The sequence below is a fragment of the Oreochromis niloticus genome, linkage group LG19 (genome assembly GCF_001858045.2).
Source record: "Oreochromis niloticus isolate F11D_XX linkage group LG19, O_niloticus_UMD_NMBU, whole genome shotgun sequence".
In the NCBI taxonomy this organism is placed as follows: Eukaryota; Metazoa; Chordata; class Actinopteri; order Cichliformes; family Cichlidae; genus Oreochromis; species Oreochromis niloticus.
Window position 1 is genome coordinate 8,782,886 of NC_031983.2, and position 19,623 is coordinate 8,802,508.

Below are 19,623 nucleotides of genomic sequence, written 5' to 3' on the forward strand. Positions count from 1 at the left end.
GGGGTAGCATGGACCTAGAAGCGCTATTTCCGATGGACCGTGAAAGCGGCATCAGTTCTTCGCAGTTCTTCAAAGATGCAGGGTTTAGTTGTCGGACGCAGTACGAGCTGATAACCTGCAGTTGGGATGTGTGTGTCTGAGCTGCATGTGCCATGTGAAGAGACTAAACTAACGGATTAACCTGCATATTTTCAGCCAGAAACCACAGAAGAAAAAAGGGTTTACTGAGGATTGTAGTCGCTGGAAGGAGAGAAGTTGGCGAATTCGGTACGTGGGCTACTTTTGATAACTTCACCAAATCTTGGCTAACTTAACGTTAGCTTTGGAAAGACACACTGCATGGTTTATTTTATTGTTCGGTGGTTGCAGAGGGTAAAATAATAAAGTAATTGTCTTTGTGAAGCACGTCTCGAGCTGACAAATACTCAGTTATTCAGTTTCAGTAAAGACAGATGACCGAAACCGCCAGAGCGTTACAAAACATCTGCATACCTATCTATTCTCCGTGTATATTATGACAGGGATGAGCTGTGTAGTTGGTTGCGTACTCATAACGCATTCCTTATGAAGAATCTCTTCGTCTTTAACTTTACATGAATTGCAGTTTCTGTTTAATATAATTTCACAGGACCTGAGGTGGACACGAGTTTCAGTCAGATAAGTTCTGTTTGTCTTTGACGCAAAACCCTCTCCGTTCAGTGAACTTTGGTCAGCTGCTACAGTCTGTATTTTTTTTCTCATTACAGACATTTTCCACTTTACCACGCTTATCCTGTGAGAAAAACTAGTCCTCCCTCTGCAGCTGAATCACTTGCCATTTCCTCTTTCCTCGCATCCAATTTCCACCCCTACAGAGCGCATACTTGGCCCCAACCATCCTAATTGTTTCTTCTAATGAGCGCCCCAGTGAGACACAGGGAAGTTTTAAATGGTAGTTTAATGACTCGTCCCCACCAGCTGCTGAAGAATAAGAATGGGGCAAAAATCAATCAATTACGGCTGAAAAGTTCAATCTTCTGCCTCTTTGACCTCACTTGACCTTTCAGACAATAACGAAGCAACTTTATTCCACTTAAATGTTGCCTCAGTGCGATGAACAGCACTCCCCCTTTAAGGTGGTCCAGACAGGAAACTGCCCAAGTGTGTCTTGGATCTCAGAGTTGGCCTCTAAATCCTTCTTCCAGAGTCTCGGTATGCTGCAGCTGTGATAAAATTACCAGAGCTGCAGAATCCAAGGCTGGATTCATCTATATAGAGGTCTTATTCTTTCTTTTGAGAGTCTCAGAAATCCCCATCTTTATTATTTAGCCATTCGTTGCTCAGTTGATGCTGTTCTGAGAATTTTTTTTATAGTCCTGAATTGCCTTAGCCCCTTTTTTCCCTCTAAATTTCAGCTTGGATTAGACTGCAAGAATTAAAAGTTGTCTTTAAACAGGGACTAACAGCATTGTGTTTACTTGAAAGGGGAGACTTGAGTGCCACAAGAGATTTGGTATTCTAGACACCCAAGGGACGTTGTCGTTGCAGTACTGACAAGCCTTCAAGAAGGCCCAATGGACCATTTGGCTTGCAAAAGAAGTGTAATGTACCTTTAAACGTGCACACTCCAGTTCTATTTGAAGACTTGCCTAATTTTACCCCTCAGTCCGGTCCTCTCCCTTCCAAACACCGCAGGACATTATGGAGGACTGCCTTCCCTCTGGTTGTCTACCGTTTATAATTTTACAGAACTTGAAGTCTTCACTTGTCATTTGCACGTTAAGATGGCAGTTTCCAGCCTCGCACGCCAGGTATGCATTCTACGGTTATAGGCCTCAGGTGGGGAAGTGAAAATCGCTCGTTCTCCTTTTCCACCACATTGGGAAACAATTATTCTCCCATTAAAGGCTATTTTGGCTAAATTGTACGCAGACCATATGGGCACAACTCTGTGGGTGTTCATTGAGATGGGTCACTTATCACCTCACTTAAGCCTCACGCTCACATATGCAACAGAGTTAAAAGTAAGAGACTGTGGGAAGGTTAGGGCAGAGTCTTTTGTAAAGGTTGCGGATTTGATTGAGACAAACAGCGACCATTGGGGTGTATTGTTTTCTCCGGTGAATGAAAAGCTGGTCTTAAAGTCTTAAAGCCTGTGTGTCAGGGGGCAAACTGCAGAAATAATGTGGGAAAGGGGGCACTCACATAAAGGCTATTTTTCAAGGGGTATTTTCTACAAGGATGGACGGGGTAAGAGAGGTTGTGGAAAATAAACAAGGCACCCATGCTGAAATAATAAAGAGTCTGTCTCGGTTACCTCATAGAATCCCGGGCCGTTCCAGGTCAGATTTTTATTCCTTCAGAGCGTAAACATCCGTCCTGCCTGATGATAAAGAAATAAAGAAAATCCACCCCACCGTGACTGAGTAAAGACATCCCGAGGGGAACTTGTCATATTTTCACTTTCCCGTGGCCTGCGTTTGGGTACACGTTTTGTTCACCGTGATGCAAAAGAGAAGTACTGCAAGAATTCTCTATTTATAGTTCCTCCTCCCATCAACTTGTTCTGCACCATGGGAAATTAATTTGTGTTGTTAATTGTCTCACAAAAGCCCAATTAAGGTCCTTTTTTTCATTCTGAATCCGACTTGTGCGTCATCATTTGGGAGTACGACAACCTGTGCATGGAAGCTTTCTTTGGGGAGTGTTTTAAAAGCAGATGCAATCAAATAGTTGGCAGTATGATGTCATCTTCCTTGTATATGCCTGAAGAGAGAGAGAAAGTGGCACATATCCCCAAGAGGAGAAGTATCATTTTTCTCTGATTTCCTCTGTTGACATGTTCTTTAGTCTCACTTCCACATAACATCCATGAACGGTCAATGATTTAAAAAAAAAAAAAAAAATGCTCCAGATAGATCGCTATCAGCCCCTGGGGACTTTCCTATAACATATCAAACCAGTGATGTTGATTCAAGGTACACATTTGTCTGCGTGTTTTCAGACCACGCTGATGACATTTCCTATTTATTTGCACAAGTACTGCATGTTTGCGAGCATCTGTTCCCCTTAAATGTCAGTTTGTTTTGCTTAAAGAAAGGAATTCGAGTTCTTACTGCCAATCATACGGATCACTGTAAAGCGTGCCATTTAGAGGAACATTTCTTCAGACCAGTTTATCAGCTGGTCTAAAGAAATGATCCATTGCAGGTTTTTCTTTTAATAACTGTCAGCCTGGCTCTTGTGGCATCTGTCTTCAATTAAGGGGCAAGTTGCAAATTCCCATATGGGAGGTTCATGTTGCGGTTAGCGCAGTCATCAGCTGTGGGAACCAAATGTTCTCCATTTGTGTGAAATGACAACTAGTTCGAGCACAGGTGGTCAGTTTGGCATGAATGTTGGTCGTGTGTTTCATGTTTTCGTTAGGACTCAAAAGTTGTCCACTGTCCCTCCCTAGGAAAACAAGGATTTGGATTTGCCATATGTCAGCTAATGTAGGTAAAAGTTAATTAGTTACAGTTGATGATACTGTCCAGATGTTCTAAGATTAAGTTACAGTGTCCTGTTAGGCATCTTAAAACTTACAATCCAAAGCCACTGTTCTACAGCTACAAGCAGCCTTTGATAAGACATTTTTAAGACCCAGACGTCTGCACTGTATCTAGGTTTGAGCCCATTATTCCCAGTCTAGCCTCTGATTGACAAAAGACAGATTAGCATAGTTTTGGTCCAGTCATTTGGTAAGGTTAGCTCAGAGGTCATAGTAGGTGGGATTATCAGAGGATTTTATTAGTTCACTGGTCAGTGGGACAAGTTCAAAGCCTGTTTCTCAGCATCAGTACTGCGTTTTTGTATATTAACCCAGCACTTGAAAATCAATTGGCCGAGCTTAGTCAAAGGTCAAATTTATTGAGTTTTTGCAGCGTTTGATACCAGTTGTGCAAGGCAACACAATAGAACTGATATGTTGGTTAGATGTCAGTTTCTAATCTCAGGAATATTAAAAATAATTATATTGAGTAGTTTTACAACGTTTTATTTAAAAAATCATTTTATCTTAACAATAAAAACTAGTGTTGCTTATTAATGTCAGAATGCATTTACATCTGTACTTGCTAGCTACAGTTGTCTTACCTTTGGTTGCAGTACCTACAACCACATGGTGTAAATTAATGAGATATTTTTAAGCCATGCATAAGTCTTTATCATGTACTGTGTGCATGCATTCTTGCATCTGTGTTTTCCTGCCATTGCAAAAGACATTGTGTAAAAGTGCTACCAGTGTTGTAACACTGCACAGGATATCTTTAGATAATTAAGTAAACGTAACACAAAACCCACATTTAACTTTTTAAAGGAGGATTATTTTTTCTTATTACATACTTGTCCTAGTCCATTCTTGGATTCCTAAAAAATAATAAGAATTATGTGTCATAATTTTTTGTTGGGGCCTTTTTTGGGGGGGTTCCCCAAACAGTCTTTACTTTATGCCAGCCAGTGGTTGCAGGGACCCCACGGTGTAGCAGTGATCTTAATAGATTGAGCTCGGTGACTTTTCTTTTTACATTCCTGCACATCTTAATTGGTGAACCTCCTGGCAGCGGGCTCCGTTTGGCCTCGGCTGGCTTGGCTGTCAACTCTGCACAGTGGCCAGCAGATGAACTACGAACAATGCCCATCCTAATCCCTGAAGAATTCCTATTCCTCTGATCTAGCTGGACCAAGAATGTGAAGGCCGGAGGCTCACCAGGAATCGCAGAGAGACAAGTTCTCATGCACTGTGTTAATTTGCTGTAAGGAGACTGAGAGGCAGCGATGTGAGAAACTGGCAGCACAGTGGCTCTGGAAAGGACACGGCTCATTATTAAGAACACAGCAGCCTGGCATAAGGGATAAAGGAAAAATATCTACCACCAAGGGAGAACCTGTAATCTCACTAGACAGTTATATTTGTAATAAAAGATTATTTTGATTTGATGTGTTCTGTTTACAAGAGGTTGACAATCAGACGAAAGGTGAGGTGGCTAAAATCTCTTTTTTCCATACAGCGGATGAACCGAGACTCCACACCAGTGCCTGATAAAATGGTTTGAATTGTGAATTATGCAAATGCTCCAGTGGAATCCAATAATAAAATAATGGTGCTGAAAATGAGCATAATGAGTCCACTTTAAGGATGTAGAATCAATACTCGTATCACTCGAATCCTGTAGCGTTAACTTAGTTGTGGCGAGCTGTCTTATGTCCATGTTCAGTGGTTTCTTACACCATTTAGCATGAGCTCCTGTTCCTCTGCATACCAAAACCTTTACTGCCACTTTGCATTATCCAGGGGCTAACATGAGCCAACACAGAGCTGTAAGCAGGGAATGGAAAATTTCTGTGTTTTATGCAGTAATACCTCAGTAAGCTATGTCTAGTCAGAAAGAAGAGCCACATGAGACAAGAATGACTCTGTAAAGAAACAAAGCATTTTTCTCAATTACAGCTCAGTCCAGTGAATCTAATTAATATTACCCTTACCCTTAATATTACGCTGTATGTCTTGCTGTGAAATGCCTCCATTCTCTTTTGACCCTTCATATTTTCTCTTGTATGCAGCAGAGGCCCGCGTGCCATGCCAGAGGGGACCCATTCTGCTCTCCACCAGGGCCCAATGGGGGAAGGTAAACATACATATTTTATATGACCTAAACGCTGGTGATTGCTGTCTATAAACTGACTAGTTTCATGATATAGGGTTTTAATATGTAGGTTTATTCCTGCTGGTATATCTGGTTACCCAGGACACTGTGCTAACATAACACAGCAGTACAGCAGAGGTGAATGTAAAATGCTGGAAATAGAAGAATAGAGGAAATGTAGAGGCACAGCTGAGAGAGCAATGAACTCTCCTCCTACACTCCTGGCTGGTAGAGAGCCTCTTTGTGTGGATGTGGATCTTGGCCAACCCCCTTCATACAGCTGAAACCCCTGAACACATGCACATCAAACCCGAATGTGTCTCAGGCAGCCAAGATGGGTAGTCTAGCCAGTAGTGCTGACCTTATATACTGGGGACCACTCAAATTACATATTATTTTAGTGTTCATTATCTTTAGTCACAGAGCCACAACATAGACATAGGGCCTCTTTGTATCTGTCTGCCTGCTCTGTCCTTCAGTCCTCCACCACCCCCACACCTCTCCTCTCTCCTCTACTGAACACATTTGGTGCTGGATTTTCACTGTTGCTGAAGACTACCAATGTATAAATGGTGGCCTTTTTCCCCCCCTACGCCTATTCCACTGATTCAGCTTTGGTGAAAAGGAGACGTGTGCCGCCCTCCATGAAAATATGTGTCTGTTTCCTCAAAATGTCACTCTGCACCAAGTAAATGTCCTCACATTTTTTTTTATTTTTTTTTATAGCCCGTGTGACTCGTACATAATCATCCTGGCAGTAAAGCCCACTTGCGGTTAAATCCTTTTCAGCTTGAGTTAAAGTGTGACTGACCTGCCCCCCTGCTGTGTGGATGGATGGATGGTGATTAAGGGGCAGGGCACCTGGTAATGTGCCCTCTGTGGAAGGTGATGATTGGATGCGGTTAACAGGCTGGAGAAATGCATGTGGCGAAAGGAAGACCTGTCTCTTCAAGGTAAACAATAAAAAGGCTGTGGTTACAGTCCAGCTCTGGTGTCTCTGAAAGGTCAGAGGATTTTTGGAGTGAAAAGAGGGCGTTTTTATTGCCACTTGCAGGTTTTGGATAGGGGCCATGTCATATTACACATAATAAGGATCAACCAAGATGCTTTTTTTTTTTTCTCCCCCAGACAAATTTAAGGATGTAGGGTAACGTTTGTAGTGCCCCTAATAATTTTTGTAAGAATGTACCTTTCATTACTGCGTTAGAATGTGAAAATGCACAGTTGCAACCCTTGTAGCTCGAGGACAGGTGTAATCCATATATTCTGACGTTTCAAAAAAAGGAAAATGTGTGTCTAATCTCTGACAAGGTTCATCCAGGCATTAACAGGCCTGAGGCTGCATGAAATGACTCTCTCAAAGATAAGGGTTCCCCGTGACCTACTTAACCCCAAGCAGGAATGTAGCTGCGTGTGCAGAATGTACAGCTTTAAAGGGGTTCTAGGGGGACGGATGGATCATCTCCATTCACTGCAGCTTTTCCAGACCAGTGGGCATAGGGTTGTGGACATAAATAGATGATGGCAGGGATGGCTACATCTCTGAGTGGGCTTGTTAATGGAGCTCCTGGACTGGAACTCTTTCTCTACCTAATTGTCTGTAGCGGAAATCACATGGAGTCTCAGGTGAGCCTGCCACAACTCCTGTTCTGCATCGATTTGAACTCGGACTGAAATCCCAGACAGCTCCTCGTCCTGTATGTCAGCACAATTCTTGCATACATCTGTGCAAATCAATTATACACAATACAAACTAATTTATAGAGAATTGTTTGTTTGGTTTTTTGCTCTTTACAAGACTTTCTTTCAGAATGAATTATTTTACATCCTCTCACAATGGCATTCCTTCTATAGAGCTCTTCCAGTGGATTACCCACATTAGCTACAGGCTGTTTCCAGTTAGATGGCCTCTATGAATCTCATTTGAATCTATAAAACCCTGCATCAACTTCCTTTTAGCACTTTACAGTCAGTTGACAATCTAAAGGCCATTTTATATATAATATTCTAATCACCCTGCAGACATCGAGCTATACTGTAATGTTATTGTGAAAGACTGTTTGTGTAATAAATGTAGTGAAGGATTTTTTTAAACTCTTTAAGCATGAGAAAACCTTTGCTTGTGTCGTATTTAGTGATCTACACGAAGACAGAGAACTTGGTGTCATAACAAGATTCTTTATTTGAGTGCAAAGTAACACAACTTTACTGGGGCCTAAATGCCAAGAAAAAACACCACCACACCCTTTATAACACTGCATGTGATAAACGGCTTCATGTGAAGTAAATGAACGGTTCCCCTCTGACCTCTCGTCTCCACGCCGCACACAGCTGTGCTGACACAAGCCCGCGTGGACTCGGCAGAGAGGCGCTAACAGGACAGCAGTTTGGCTGTAGATTGTCAAATTGGTGGTAAAGTTTACAATGGGCTCACACCTCAGGGGCCCAGAAGTGTGTGTCGTCCAGAGGAAATGATTTGAATGGATCCAGAGCTTGGTGCGTGTGTGTGCCTAAAGAGGTCTTGGAGGTGGGGGGGCTTGTTGATGGAGGAGTTTCTTAAGTGGATCATCACATGCCTATGCACTGAGGTCAGCTGGCATGCTGGATCCTTTAGGACCCTGCGTCCAGCACAGAGGAGTTTTAGAAGATTACATTTAAGGTTGTTTTGTTTTGTTTTTCTGAGAGGAGGTTTTGTCCTTTTTCACTCTTTAAGACATCTCCATTGCTGAAATGTCACTTTAATTCTGATAAAGTCATAGTGCTTCATCCTATCATATTGAATTAGGACTAATACTTTCTTTTCATATAGTTTTCTTAAAGACTAGCTTTTCAGTAGGTGCCCCTTTTAACATCCACACACTGGTAACTTTTTAGGAAGTTATTTTGGGGGGGGGCAAAATAATACAGATGTATCTTAATGTTTGATGTTGCAGACAGTAAATGGGAGACTTTTAGTTTCACTTTTGAACACCAGAATTCCCACCTAAAACTCCTCAGTACAACAGTTTGACCTTGGCTGCCAGTGAGGAATGCAGGCTCAGCTTGTGTATGTGTATTCGGCCTGTTGTTCACTGCGGTTTATTTACCGACCTTCAGGCTAATTATTAACGCAACATTAAAAGTTCCTTGTGAGGTGGTGTTAATCAAACCATATGAAGGACTGTTTACAGCAGAAAACCTTTGACGTGACCTTTTTTATTTTTTCTGTCAGGGAATACGAAATCAAACCAGGCCATTGGTTTCAGTGTCTAATCACCTCTGTTCTGACTCATGCTGTTTGATAATGGTCTGTGAAGACTCCAGGCCTAATCCTCTGAGGCACCCTCACATCCTCCTGTGGGGCAGCCATTCACCGGGGCCAGGTGGGGAGGAGTTTTTCCCAAGGAAGTCGGTGTAAGACTCCCTCCCTGTCTCCCAGCTGCCACTGGGGGAGGACTTCATTGCCAGAGGTTGTGAAGGGGTGTTGGACGAGGAAGCTCGGAGTGGATCTTGAGTGGCGGAAGGGTTTTATTGAGATGTAGGGAGAAGCAAGATTTCCTCTTATCTCCTGAGAGAAACACGGCCACACACTGTTCTCGTGGCTCTGAAGAATCAGTTAGCAGATTAGCAATAGTCTCTAGAGCTGAGGCCTCCACTATGGAAAAAGGATTTGTAGTTGGTGAGGCAACCTGTTTTTAACTAGGGGTTTTTACCAGGATACAATGCCATGGTAATTTAGACTATAAACCTAACCTGGTCTGAAGCAGATTATGGTGTTTTTGTCAGCTTCTGTCTTTTGTTTAAGCTTTTTTTTTTTGTGCAGGCTTTAGTCTTACTTTTAGACAGTAATATTGATGTGTTTAGCTTTGATTTTTAGGTAGATTATCACTTTATGGCAACTTTGTTTTTCCGCTGTTTTTATTGCATAGCAACAAGAACAAGAAAGGAGTTGATGTAAAAGTATGCTAATCTTCACTTCCTCTGCATATCCTACATACATTTTAGTGCCTCTCACAAACCCTAAGTATTAAAGGCATCTTTAAGCAATATCAATCTCCAATAATCTATTAATGGTAAATAGTAATCTAATGATTCATAGTTTTCTGACAGTTAAAGTAAAACAGACTCATTGCTGCTACAGTACATGGGCCAGTTGTGCTCATGGGTGCAGTTTCCTGCTTTATTCACACTTCAGACAAGTTGAAACTTATATAGACTGTGTACAATGAAATTGGCTGCTTCTGATATGACTGAGTTACAAACTTGTTTTCTTTCCTTTTAGTTAAGAATGATCTAGATAATTATTCAAGTAATAATACCTAAATCTCTAAAGCAATAAGAACATTGATTAGGGTGAGTGCAACCAGATTATGGGGGGGGGGAAAGGGGTTTTATGTTTTCTTTATGGTATATACATGAATACAAACTGCTGATTGTGTTCTTTGCTTGAGAGTGAATTCATTAATGAGCCCATTAGGAACTCTGCTTTTCCTAGCATGTTATAACTTGGCAAATGAAAGTGACAATAAAAACATAGTTACTGCATTGCTTTAAACAGCCAGGTTCTTTATAAATGACTGAAACAAACCCTTTATTCAACAAGTTAAATTTCACTTACTTGTGTCTCAGGTTACCATCACTTAATTGTCCTAAGTTGTCAGAAGTAATGTTAACGACTGCGAGACAGAGGCTGGTGCCCAAGAAACAGAGTTATTCACAGGACGGCAGCTTTATCACCATCACTCATCCAGTTCCTGATAAGGCTATAGGAATAGCACAGGGTGACTTTACAGGTGATTCATTGTCTGCTGTGTTCAATTTATTGTCATTTAATACATGAGTCATTATGAATCAGGCAGGAGCGTCCAAGCGAAGTTTGCTAATAGAGCAGGCAGGGACTCGCTTTTTCTTTTGGATGGTTATCCACAGTGCTTTTCTAATCCCAGTAAAGGTACTCATGCAAATGACAGTTTCCTCAGAAAGGAAATATTTAGAGGAGCTGAGGTGTTTCATAGTGTTCCATGTGTGTGTAGTATTTTATCAATTTTGAAATGGTAAAAGAAAGATGCTTTTCTAATGCTAAGTGCTTCTTTTTGCTTTCAAATAAGCATTTGCATGTGGAACACAAATACGGGCTGTGTTCCTGTTTCTTTTCTCCTGATTTGCTTAGAAAACAAAAGGCCACAAGTCAGAGTGGGTAGCGCAGGAGGAACTTTAGCACAAACTCTTTATTTTCAGGGACACATTAACAACGCTAGCTACACTTGGGGGATTCTTTTAACTTCAGCTAAAGTAGTCATACAGGTGTGTCTCTTTGGGAGACATCTATTCTTTAATCACAAGACACGTACTCATTTATCATACTGATTGTCATCATAGGAGTTGTAGGGACTGAAGAGGAGATAGGAAATGTTGATTTAGAAAAATTGGACTTTGCTCTGTGGCTCTTACTGGCTTCAACACTTCTATCTATACGGTAAGCATTCAGATATTTGAATTTTTAAAAAAGGGTCTTGAATTTGACTGTATAAGCATTTGTCAAACACAATTAAGCTAGGTTACAAATAATTGTCGACTTCTTGCTGCTTGTAATATTTTCCATGGTGCAGTTTGTAACCTGCTCTGTAATCTTCTTCAGACTTTGGCTGACATTGTTTTTCTTTTGCTGGTTTCCTCATATTTCAAGTCAAGCAGACGTTGCATTGTGCAATGCAACCTTTACAAAGAGTTTGGTTCTTCCTGTGTTGTTGAGTCCAGACAGATTACAGATATGCCGAGTACATGGAGGGTAGTTTTAGATGTCCCAGAAATAAAAACCAGAGCTTTTCTTGGCTAGAATTTGCATGGGTATCTGAAGCTGGTTTGCATGAACTGATGGATAAATGTGAGTCTCATCATCACTGGGTTATGTAACTATTAACTTACGTCATTGCGGCATGCTGTGGCTTATGTTACCAGAGAAGGTGATAATATTTACCTGGGAAAAAAAATGTACTGAGATATGCCCGATCATGTCTGCAGAGCTTATTGCAAGAGCATCTTACCAACTGTAACATCTGTACTTTGTATGTGTCTTTGACCGAGACTGGTAAATGTTTTATACAAGTGTATATATGGAGGGACTCATTGTTCCCTATACAGTAGCAGCTTCTGACAGATGAAGCTTGAGACTGAGGCGATCTTGTCTATGACCTTTTAGAAAGTTAATAACCAGATGCAGGGGTTTTCATTTCAGTGTTTCCCTTCAACTCTCGCATCATCCTATTAGGGACTGCATGTCACTCATATCATCATAATGTCAGAGGCAGATGAGTTTTATGAACTGTGCATTTGTTAACTGTCTGATAAGCTTGGGCTGAAATGGAAACAAACAGACTTCTTTAGTTCTCGACTGATTAGTCACAGAGCGCCTCTGTAAGCAAATGCTGCGTCTCTTTTCAGTAATGACGGAGACTGAAAATATACCAGTAAGTTTGAGGAATGATCGTCTTCAGATATATATCTCATTATATGAGCTGCAGCTTTTTAAATTTAAGGAATACCTCCCGTGTTACAGATTGTATTAAGACACAGTTGAACTGCATTCAGTTGTCCACGGCAGAGGATTCAAAGAGGCAGGAGTTAAAAAGGGAAGTCATGCTTGTAGCGTTAAAACACCTTTGTCTGTAAACGTTAACCTCAGCTTAACAGGCAAGAAGCTGGAATTTAAAGAATTACAATGAGAGGGTTCGCTTTTTTCCATTTTAGGCTACAAGAGTCTGACCTATTTTAATCCATTAAGAATTCCACAGTCTCTACTCTTTGGCTTGTTGAGGTTAAGAGACTTTTTGAAATGTGGTCCAAATACTACACTATCTCAAACTCTAGCCTTGACTTGGTTAATGTTTATCTCAGTAAGGCGCTAGCTGTATTGATGCTCAGCTGAAACAAAGGAGAGTGTTGTGCTGTAGCTGAGGTAGAACACTTTGTGAAACTGTGGCGTGTGAATGGCAAAATTACACTTGTGGCTTGGCTACAATATTTATTTATTTTTTTTTCTGGACCATACACTTAAGCTCCCTTATACTTAACATTCCCCACCAGCATTCTGTATAATCTGTGGTTTAACAGGTCTGTCCACTGAGCTGTTTAAAATGAAGAGACAGGAAATGAAGAATGTAAATGAATGCAAATATGCTAATTATACATTATAAGTAGACGGGGTTTCAAGTTTGTAATGTATGGCTAAAAAGGAAAGTTGACCTCGGCTTGCATGCATCACCTATGTTAAAAATGGATGCAACCCTTTGACCTGCTCCTTATTTACACTCGGTACTTCTGGAGTGTAAATGAGATATTATTAAACTTTCCACTTTAATATACAGTATATTATTACCTCTATCAAGAAAACTGGTTCTGTCTTTCTTAACAGGATCGAATGTATTCTTGTAAAGGTTTTATCGGAAATGGAGCTTGGCCCACCTTAGAGATCCACATTTACTGCATTTTCCAGACATTTCCTCCGAATGTTTAAAACTTGTATTTAAAAATTGAGTTGGCATGCAAAAATGTCATCCATGACTACCATAGCTAGTTAACAGTCTTTTAGAAAACATCTATTTAAACTAGTGCTCACAGCCTCTGTTGTGGTGGTTGCTTTTTAATGACTTTTCCCTGCAGGTGTTGCCAAAATATCACTGACATTTGGGCCTGAACCAAATACTCATCTAAAACACTGCACAGTATGGATGCTTTGATCTGTTTGCAGTACATTTGTAATATTGTTTCTTTAATTGAAATCTTGTGTATTTATTCTTAAAAAGGCTTAATTTAAATGGCAGACACTTGTAAAGCGCTCCACATCTGACAACAGAGTGCCACAGTAATGGGAACGGCTTTGCCACTGTGGCTACGGATCCCTCAGAGATTAGTAATAAATATTTGCACATGCTGAAGAGACTATGTGGCACCAAGCAAGAGCAGACACTCTTCTTTTACACTGTCTGCATGATGGTTTTTCTTATTACTTAGGATATATAGAGGGAGAGATGATGTAAATGGAAATGTTACAGAGGATGCAGACTACACTGGCTTGGCTTTTGTCATCTTTGTGACAGGCTGACTGGAAACATTTTGCACTGGGTCACACAGGAGTACACATTGGGCTTATCTTAGATCAGCAGGACATTTACATTCCTATGCTCAGCCTCTTTCAGCATAGGTGGTGTTTGGTCCTCCAGTTTTAACCTAAAACATGTGGTAAGTGGTATCACCTACTGATAGTTCCTGCTTGTACAATCTCTGAAGTGGTCAATCAAAGCTGAGCTCCTGATCTCAAGTGTGCATGCTCCAATCTGCAGATAAGTCCAGAGTATTCTTGCAATGCCGCTGTTTACCTTATAATGCAGTTTACTCATGCATGTCTTGTTTTGTCACTGTGGTTGTGCAAAAGTAGGTGAGGGACTTGGGTTTTAGCGTATCTTTAGTTCACATTGTGTGGTTCCTCTTCCTCCTTTTAACTTGGCAGTGTTTGCAGCCTGCTACAGACCGGCTTTATTATAGAGGGATATTGGGTGGGAGGAAGAAATGGAAAGAGGAAGGGAGTTTCACATGCCTCACAGAGCAAGGCTCAAAACCAAAAGTACCGACAGAAGCGGCAAAGGAAGCAGATGCCTAATTCATAGCAGTGTATTGAGTGTAATAGCTCACCACTACACTCCCCTTACACCATCAGCCCTGTGATTTGTCACAGAGCGTAAACAGAGCTTTCTCTAGCGGTCACCTCGTGCTTGCCAGCCCATCTGTTTCTCCCAGTGAGGTTTTGCATGGGAACGGTGTCAGTGGGAAGGCTTGGTGCGGATTGTAGATGTAGTATGAACAACATGAGCTCACTACTGAGTCATGGAAAGTTTCAAGATGCAAAAGAGGCGCGTCTGTGTGTGTCTGAATAAACCAAAGGTAGCTTGACTTTTCAAGTGAAACCCATCCAGCTGCACATCACTTCATAAATCACTAGCTTTATGTTCTTCCCATGCTCTGAGATGAAATGTTTGACTTGCTTAATATTATTTCTTCCAAACAGAACTGTAAAAGGTTTCATGTTCTGTGCTGGGAAATAAGTGAAGTCAGCAAAGGTGAATCAGCATGGTTGCAACATATTTTTGTTTCTAAAACCTTGGGATTATCCCGGATCTGTTAGCCGTTGTTGCACATCTAATGATGGAAATATGTAAGTTGAAACTTGTCATCACTCATGTAGAACAGAAAGAAATAGTGCTTTTCAAGCTCGTGACATAAGTGACTTTTTTTGGGTGGGTTGTATCGGCACCAATTTATGCTCTCCATCCACACGCAATATGACCCAAGACATTAATTACCACTTGATGATTTGCTCAATGTTGGTTCGTGCCTCCATAGATTTCCATTTATTGGACTGGAGTTGAACTGCTTGACAAAGCTGTGTTTCTTTAGCTTGGCAAACTGTTTTGACCTCTTTACTTTCTAAATATTTAAGGAAATGGAGTTCTCTGCACAGTGGCCATTCTCACCCCGCTATGATTTCATATGTTTAGGAAACGTTTGTGAGGAAAATTCCCCATCTGGCCAGGAAGAATGTGAAACTGAATATGGATTCCAGTTCTCTTAAATTCAGTCATGGCTCTATAAAGACGCATAAACAAAGCTCCTGGTCTCTCCCCCCCCCCCTCTTTTTTTTCTCATGAGTTTTCCCCTCTCCGTTTTTCCAAAGTTTAGTCTTCAATAGTCAGGAGAGCGAGGAAATGGCTGGGCTTTTCATATAATATGTGGCATTGTAATTGGGCTGTGTCAGTAATGATCTGAATGAGGCCTTTTACTGTAAGCCACTCCTCTGTCTTAGTCTGGGAGTGGAAACAGAGTTATGTATTGATTCTTGGATAGTAGTCTGTTCAGTGTTACTTAAACATTCATTGATTTACTTTTATCTAACATTGTCCAAAAATGGGACTCATGCAGTTGGATCCTTCTTTATTCACTTCCTTTATGATGATCTGTTTTGTGACATATTGTCTAAGATAATTGTCATGAATGTCTGTTACTGAAACAGCGTTTTTATGGCTTAGAAAGCTGCATGTATGAGAAGGCGAAATATAACGACTAATGAGGAATATCGATGTTGTACATGTCATTAGTAGTTGCATTGAATCCCTATAAGGGCTATCACTGTTTTTATTTCCCTTTTTGCCCTGGTGTGTCTGCATAGCTCTGCAGTAATGAGCTAAATTCAAGCTAATGCATACTAAAGACCAGTTACTTGTTACTGAACTGCAGAAAAGAGAAGCAGAAGGCTTGGTTCTGTAGATTGATTATAAACTATCAAAATAAGAAAACAGTGCACGCCTACAATGGAAGAATGCCATCTATTGCAGTAGCATTGCGGGGAAGCCAGATACACTTACAGTGTATTGAGATATGTTTATGGAGGCATTGTTCTTGTGCTAATAATTACTCTGCATTTACACTGCACTGCTGGGCAGACTTACCATAGTGGTTTAACATAGTTGTGGCTATATCATAGATTTAACTGTATTATAGCTTGAGCTTTAAGACAAGCAGGAGCCAGCAGTAAACAGTTGGTTACAGAGCAGCTTCCATGTATCTAAATGCATGACAATGTTAGAATCCTACCAATAAAGGTAAAAAGTTGCACATTAGAATATTCTAATGTCCTTAACCAAAACAGTAATAATCTAGCATACATTATAGATGAAGATCCTTTTAATTTTTGTCTGCTTTTTGCTAAAAGTTTTACTTTTTTAAATTTCTCAAAACCTCACCTAATTTATGTCAATGTTTCTCTCACCTGTTCCAGAATCTCCTCAGTTGTCCTCGCCCCTCTCCAACAGTGACCATGTCCAGGGAGGCCTCGATTTGGGTCCATACTATTGCGGCCAGGTATGCATGGAGCCACTGGATGGAGAGGGTGAACGTCCAGTGAGCCTGGTGTCCTCCCTGTCCTCTGGTTCATCCCGTGATAGTCACAGTCTTTTCGGGAGCACAGCAGTCCTTCCTTCCTCCACCACACCGCCTATTCCAAGTGAAGAGGACATAGATTTGGAGCTGAGCCCAGCTGAAGGCACCAGAGAGCAGGCTGGGAACCAGAGTCCCACCCTTTCAGGTTCTAGACATCGCTGGCAGGAACAGCTGGAGCCCAGGTTGATCAACAGCCAGTGGAATAACAACAACGGCACAGCCAACAGGAAAGCGACTGGTGAAATACTTCACATCCCCTGTTCGCCTGTCGTCGCGGATGCCATGGCGCCCAACCCAAAGCTGACCTATGTGGACCGGGTTGTCATGGAGATCATGGAGACGGAGCGCATGTACGTCAAGGATCTGCGCAGCATTGTAGAGGTGAGAGGATGTCAGGGTTTTTCCCCTTCAGCCAAGTATTCAGATTGAGCCAACAATTTTAAATTATAGCCACTAAATCATCTGAACTTAAAGCTCATATTTGATTTGGATTAGCATGCAGCTATGACCTCATGTCTGCATCACCTTTTAGTGGCGATTTGATGAATTTGAGCAGCCAGGAACCAAAACACGGACAACTGAGTCAGTGGCTGTTGAAAGCAAATAATGCCTACTGTGTTCCCTACAAATAGGTCTGGTACTTGAACAGGATCCATTCTGATTTTCCTCTTTTCCAAACAAATCAGCCAGTTGACAAAAAATGTGCCAGACATCTGGCGGCTGACTGCTTTGTTTAGAGATTTCTAGTTCATAGAAAGGAGGACCGTTAAACAGTTCATGGTCGAGTTTTAGTGTTTTGTATAAACTATTCTGTATATTTACAGTGCAGTGAAGGCTTACAGCCTGGGATTATGTAGTGTGCTCATATGTGGAGTCAGAATGGGAAACAGTGCAGGTCTTTCGTGGCAGCAGGAATCTTGGGCTCTGTGATCTTGGTTAAAGATAGTGGAAACCTCATCTCAAAGATGTGAAGCGTGGAAAATGAGCCAGGGATGATTTTACCACTCAGCAGGCCACTTACTTCTTATCACTCTTTCTACCTTTGTAGTCTGGAAACAGCTTCCAGACAGAAATCTCCCCAGTTCCCAGTTTGTCCTGGGTGGAAAAAAACCCCACAAAAACCAGGAGCAGTGTGTTACTGTGTCACTGCACGGACTCTAATGCCTTTAACAGGTGAGCCTTTTCTGACACTGAATGGCAGTAAAACAGTTAGCGCCTCCTCACTTTGCTCCAGACTGTGTCTGGCGTCTTGCATTTAGTGTGGGAGGGAGTGCTGCCCCTGCTGTAGCTTAAATAATGACGTGCTCTTGACAAACACTTCCAGGACCTTAAACTCTTTCAGTTGACAGGAGCAGAGCCAGTGAGACAGACTCTGCTGCAAGATCTAGCCCAGTCTGAAGTGTCAGGCCTCCCCAGCCAACACAAATATCTCTATCTTTGCACCAACAGAAGAAATAACACACATGTGAAAAGAGATGTTGGGCTACAGCGTGGGAAAATAGTCATTCCATGATTACAGTATTGCTTAACTTGCTTTTTTTAATCCTATTCTTACTCAAAGCCTTGGATTCGACAGGCCCATAACACTTCTTTTGGCATTGTTTGATTTCATGCTAAATCAAAGCTCTTGCCTCATCCTGACACGCAGCTGTTACGCATGTACATCCTTGCTTTTTATCTTGCCATTTATCTCTCTGACTCTTAAAGCCATCACTCTACTGTCCTTCCATGAGATCATTTTTAGAACAGCTGTTTGACTCCCGGCTGGTTTCGCATGCCCAAATATATTCCCAACACTTGTCCAGAACACACCCAGAAAGATCTTTCAGCATTTTATTCGTAAATGTGAAAATTTGCGATTCAAACAATGAGTGTTGCAATTACATGCAGGCCTACCTGTTGTATTAGGGAGAAAAAGCAGCTTCTAGCACTATAAGCTACAGACGGGATTCACTAAATTAAATCTCACAGCACTCTGTCTGCTCAGAGTGAGCATTGATATTGCAGCACAGGAATTCTCCATCAATGGTGTGCAGCAGTTCATTCAGTAGTGTGATGTGATGACTGTTCTCCTAATCTGGGCCGTCCAGCAAGCCTGCTAAGTATGCCTGTATTTACACCACATCATCAGGGAGGCTTTGCTGTGTGCGCACAAGCTGTTTACTGGTATGCTCCGTATTTAGTAAATGCTTATGTCTGTGTTTGACTATCGTTATTTCTCCCCTTTGCTTGTTTCGAGTTGTTTTCTTTCCATGCGAGTGTGTAATTGACAGAAAAAGAGGGTCATCCAGATGTTGGCATGTTTGGCTTTAGTACTTTTTGATATTTTTAACTAGTTTGAATACTTTTTATGTCCAGAGGGAATCAGGTTCTGGGAGGGGAACAGGCTGTACTGATGTTTCTAGAATGGGTACTGCAGAGCTTCTTTCACGGAGTCACGTTGCTCCTTGGTCCACAGAACAAGTCCTTAAAAGGATCCTTGAACTGTTTCATAACTGATTTATAAAATAATAATCCTGCTTCTGTAGCTCGGGAAGCTCTGATACCCCACTTGTCTTTTTACACACATTAGAAGAAATGTTATAGCCCTAAAACTGCAGCAATCAGCTGCACTAAACAAGTGTCATCATCACTCAGTGCAGAGGATGTAAGAAGGCTATGAGAGGAAAAAGTATATGCATGTTCCCTCTGCTGGCAGGAATTTGGAAGTGCATGTCTCTTTCTTAACCATAAACATGTAACCACATTTTAAGGAGTTTTTAGATATAACTTCCCCTCTTTACTGTTTTTTCAGGATTACTTGGCTCACATTATCGATATAGGCAACCTTCCCATACGGCCAGAACAAGTGTGTGCTCTCTTTGGAAACATAGAGGACATCTACGAGTTCAACAGGTACATACAACAAGTCTGTTTGGGGTATTTTTATGCAGTCATTTTGTGCAAGGAATGTTTTGTACACTTTTATTATGCTATTGGATAATGGAGCATT

The 19,623-nt window shown here is 41.4% G+C and overlaps 1 protein-coding gene across 6 annotated transcripts in view; it reads left to right on the forward strand.

Moving 5' to 3' along the window:
- Positions 1-46: 46 nt before the first annotated feature.
- LOC102075671 (pleckstrin homology domain-containing family G member 3) overlaps positions 47-19,623 on the forward strand; it is a 30,852-nt gene continuing 11,275 nt past the window's right edge. For 3 of the 6 annotated variants that reach the window (XM_019349038.2, XM_005453322.4, XM_005453324.4), the window contains exons 1-4: positions 47-267; positions 5,581-5,645; positions 16,471-17,012; positions 19,426-19,526. In XM_019349038.2, coding sequence (XP_019204583.1) covers positions 5,597-5,645; positions 16,471-17,012; positions 19,426-19,526 — 692 coding nt within the window. In that variant the 5' untranslated portion in view covers positions 47-267; positions 5,581-5,596. Of the gene's footprint in view, positions 268-5,580; positions 5,646-6,437; positions 6,617-11,501; positions 11,527-16,470; positions 17,013-19,425; positions 19,527-19,623 lie in introns of those variants that run through there. The other 3 variants (XM_019349039.2, XM_019349040.2, XM_025900891.1) reach the window with 3 other exon arrangements.